This window comes from Nicotiana tabacum, chromosome 4, assembly GCF_000715075.1.
Source record: "Nicotiana tabacum cultivar K326 chromosome 4, ASM71507v2, whole genome shotgun sequence".
NCBI classification, from domain to species: Eukaryota; Viridiplantae; Streptophyta; class Magnoliopsida; order Solanales; family Solanaceae; genus Nicotiana; species Nicotiana tabacum.
In genome coordinates this window covers 56,374,223-56,375,750 of record NC_134083.1, presented here as the reverse complement: position 1 = coordinate 56,375,750, position 1,528 = coordinate 56,374,223, and the positions used below count along the sequence as shown (strand labels likewise).

General features: G+C 43.7%; 1 protein-coding gene across 1 annotated transcript; it reads right to left on the bottom strand.

The window, feature by feature from the left end:
• Positions 1–475: 475 nt before the first annotated feature.
• On the bottom strand, positions 476–955 carry LOC142179934 (uncharacterized). Its single transcript, XM_075250834.1, has one exon. It carries the CDS (start codon positions 953–955, stop codon positions 476–478), a length of 480 nt encoding a protein of 159 aa, XP_075106935.1.
• Between the last annotated feature and the right edge of the window lie 573 nt (positions 956–1,528).

Genomic DNA, 1,528 nt, shown 5'->3' with positions numbered 1-1,528 from the left:
TGGCCAGTAGTTCCTTAGCATTTTTTGTGTATTTTCGCCGGCGTCTCCAAGAGCCTTTGTAAAAACACTTTTGTCTATGAATATTAAAGTTGATTTTTGCTTTCATCTGTGCCTTTCCTATTTGTCGTGATTTGTTTCTGTACTTGTATATTTTGCTCCTTCATATTTTTGTTGTTGTCCTCTAGCTGCTTGTAGACTTTGGGCTGAATAGCCATAGGCCGAATCATCCCTTCGTCTATATAGATCGAGTATGTCTTCTTCGTTGAGGATCAATAGGTTAAGTTTGAACTTGCTCGGACTTAGCCTTTTGTTTGGCTGAATTTAACCTTCTATTAAGACGTGGCAGAGGGCCGGTAGGTGTTGTTCGAACTTGATCGGACTTAACCTTTTATCAAATCACGGCCGAGGGCCGGTAGGTGTAGTAACATTCCGCTTGCTGCTTTTGGGCGACCATTCTTATGTATGCCATATATCTTCATTTGTCGATCTCATCTAGCTCATGCCTTCTACTCTCGTCATTGCTAGTGCCGCTTTCATGGGAGTACCTCAGGCTGGGTTCTCCAATATCGATTGGTGTGACTGCTTCAGTTTCATAGACCAGAGAATAGGGTGTCTCTACTGTGCTTGTCTTCGGGGTAGTTCTATATGCCCATAATATTTCTGGGAGTATTTCCGGCCACAGTCCCTTGGCGTCTTTGAGTTTTTTCTTCATGATGTTTAATATGGACTTGTTGGAGGATTCTGCCTGCCCGTTACCCACTAGGTGATAAGGGGTTGACAGTATCCTCTTAATATACCATTTATGGAGGAATTCAGTGGTTTTCTTTCCCGTGAACTGGGGTCCGTTGTCGCAGCTTATCTCTTTGGGTAGGCGAACAAGCAGATGATGTTTTTCTATATGAAGGCGATTACCTCTTGTTCGCGTATCTGGGCGAAAGCTCCTGCTTCCACCCATTTAGAGAAATAGTCAGTTAAAACTAAAAGAAATCATACATTACCTCGCCCTGCTGGGAGGGGGCCCACGATGTCCATTCCCCACTTGATGAACAACCATGGAGAGGTGACTGAGTGGAGGTGTTCGCATGGTTGGTGAAGTATTGGGGCGTATTTTTGACATTGTTTGCATTTTTCACAAATTATGAGATGTCTTTTTTCATGGTGGGCCAATAGTATCTTTCCCGTATGAGACACCTAACGAGCTCTTGATCTCCAGAATGAGCGCCATAATGGCTTTAATGGACTTCTTCGAGGACACGTTGGGTTTGGTTTGAACCCAAACACTTCGTCAGAGGGCCGCCGTATGTCCTCTTATATAGGTCGTTATGGAGGAGGTGGTATCTAGTTGCATGCATTCTTAGTTTTTTGGCTTCCTTTTTGTAGTTTAGGAGTGTGCTTTCCTATAAGTAGGTGACAATACAATTGCGCCAATCCCTAGCTAAACTTACAGATCTTACCTCGATTTGGTCCAACGACGAGTCGATGAGTTGGACTATAATTTTATTCCCGGTCGTGATGCTTTTAGTGGCTG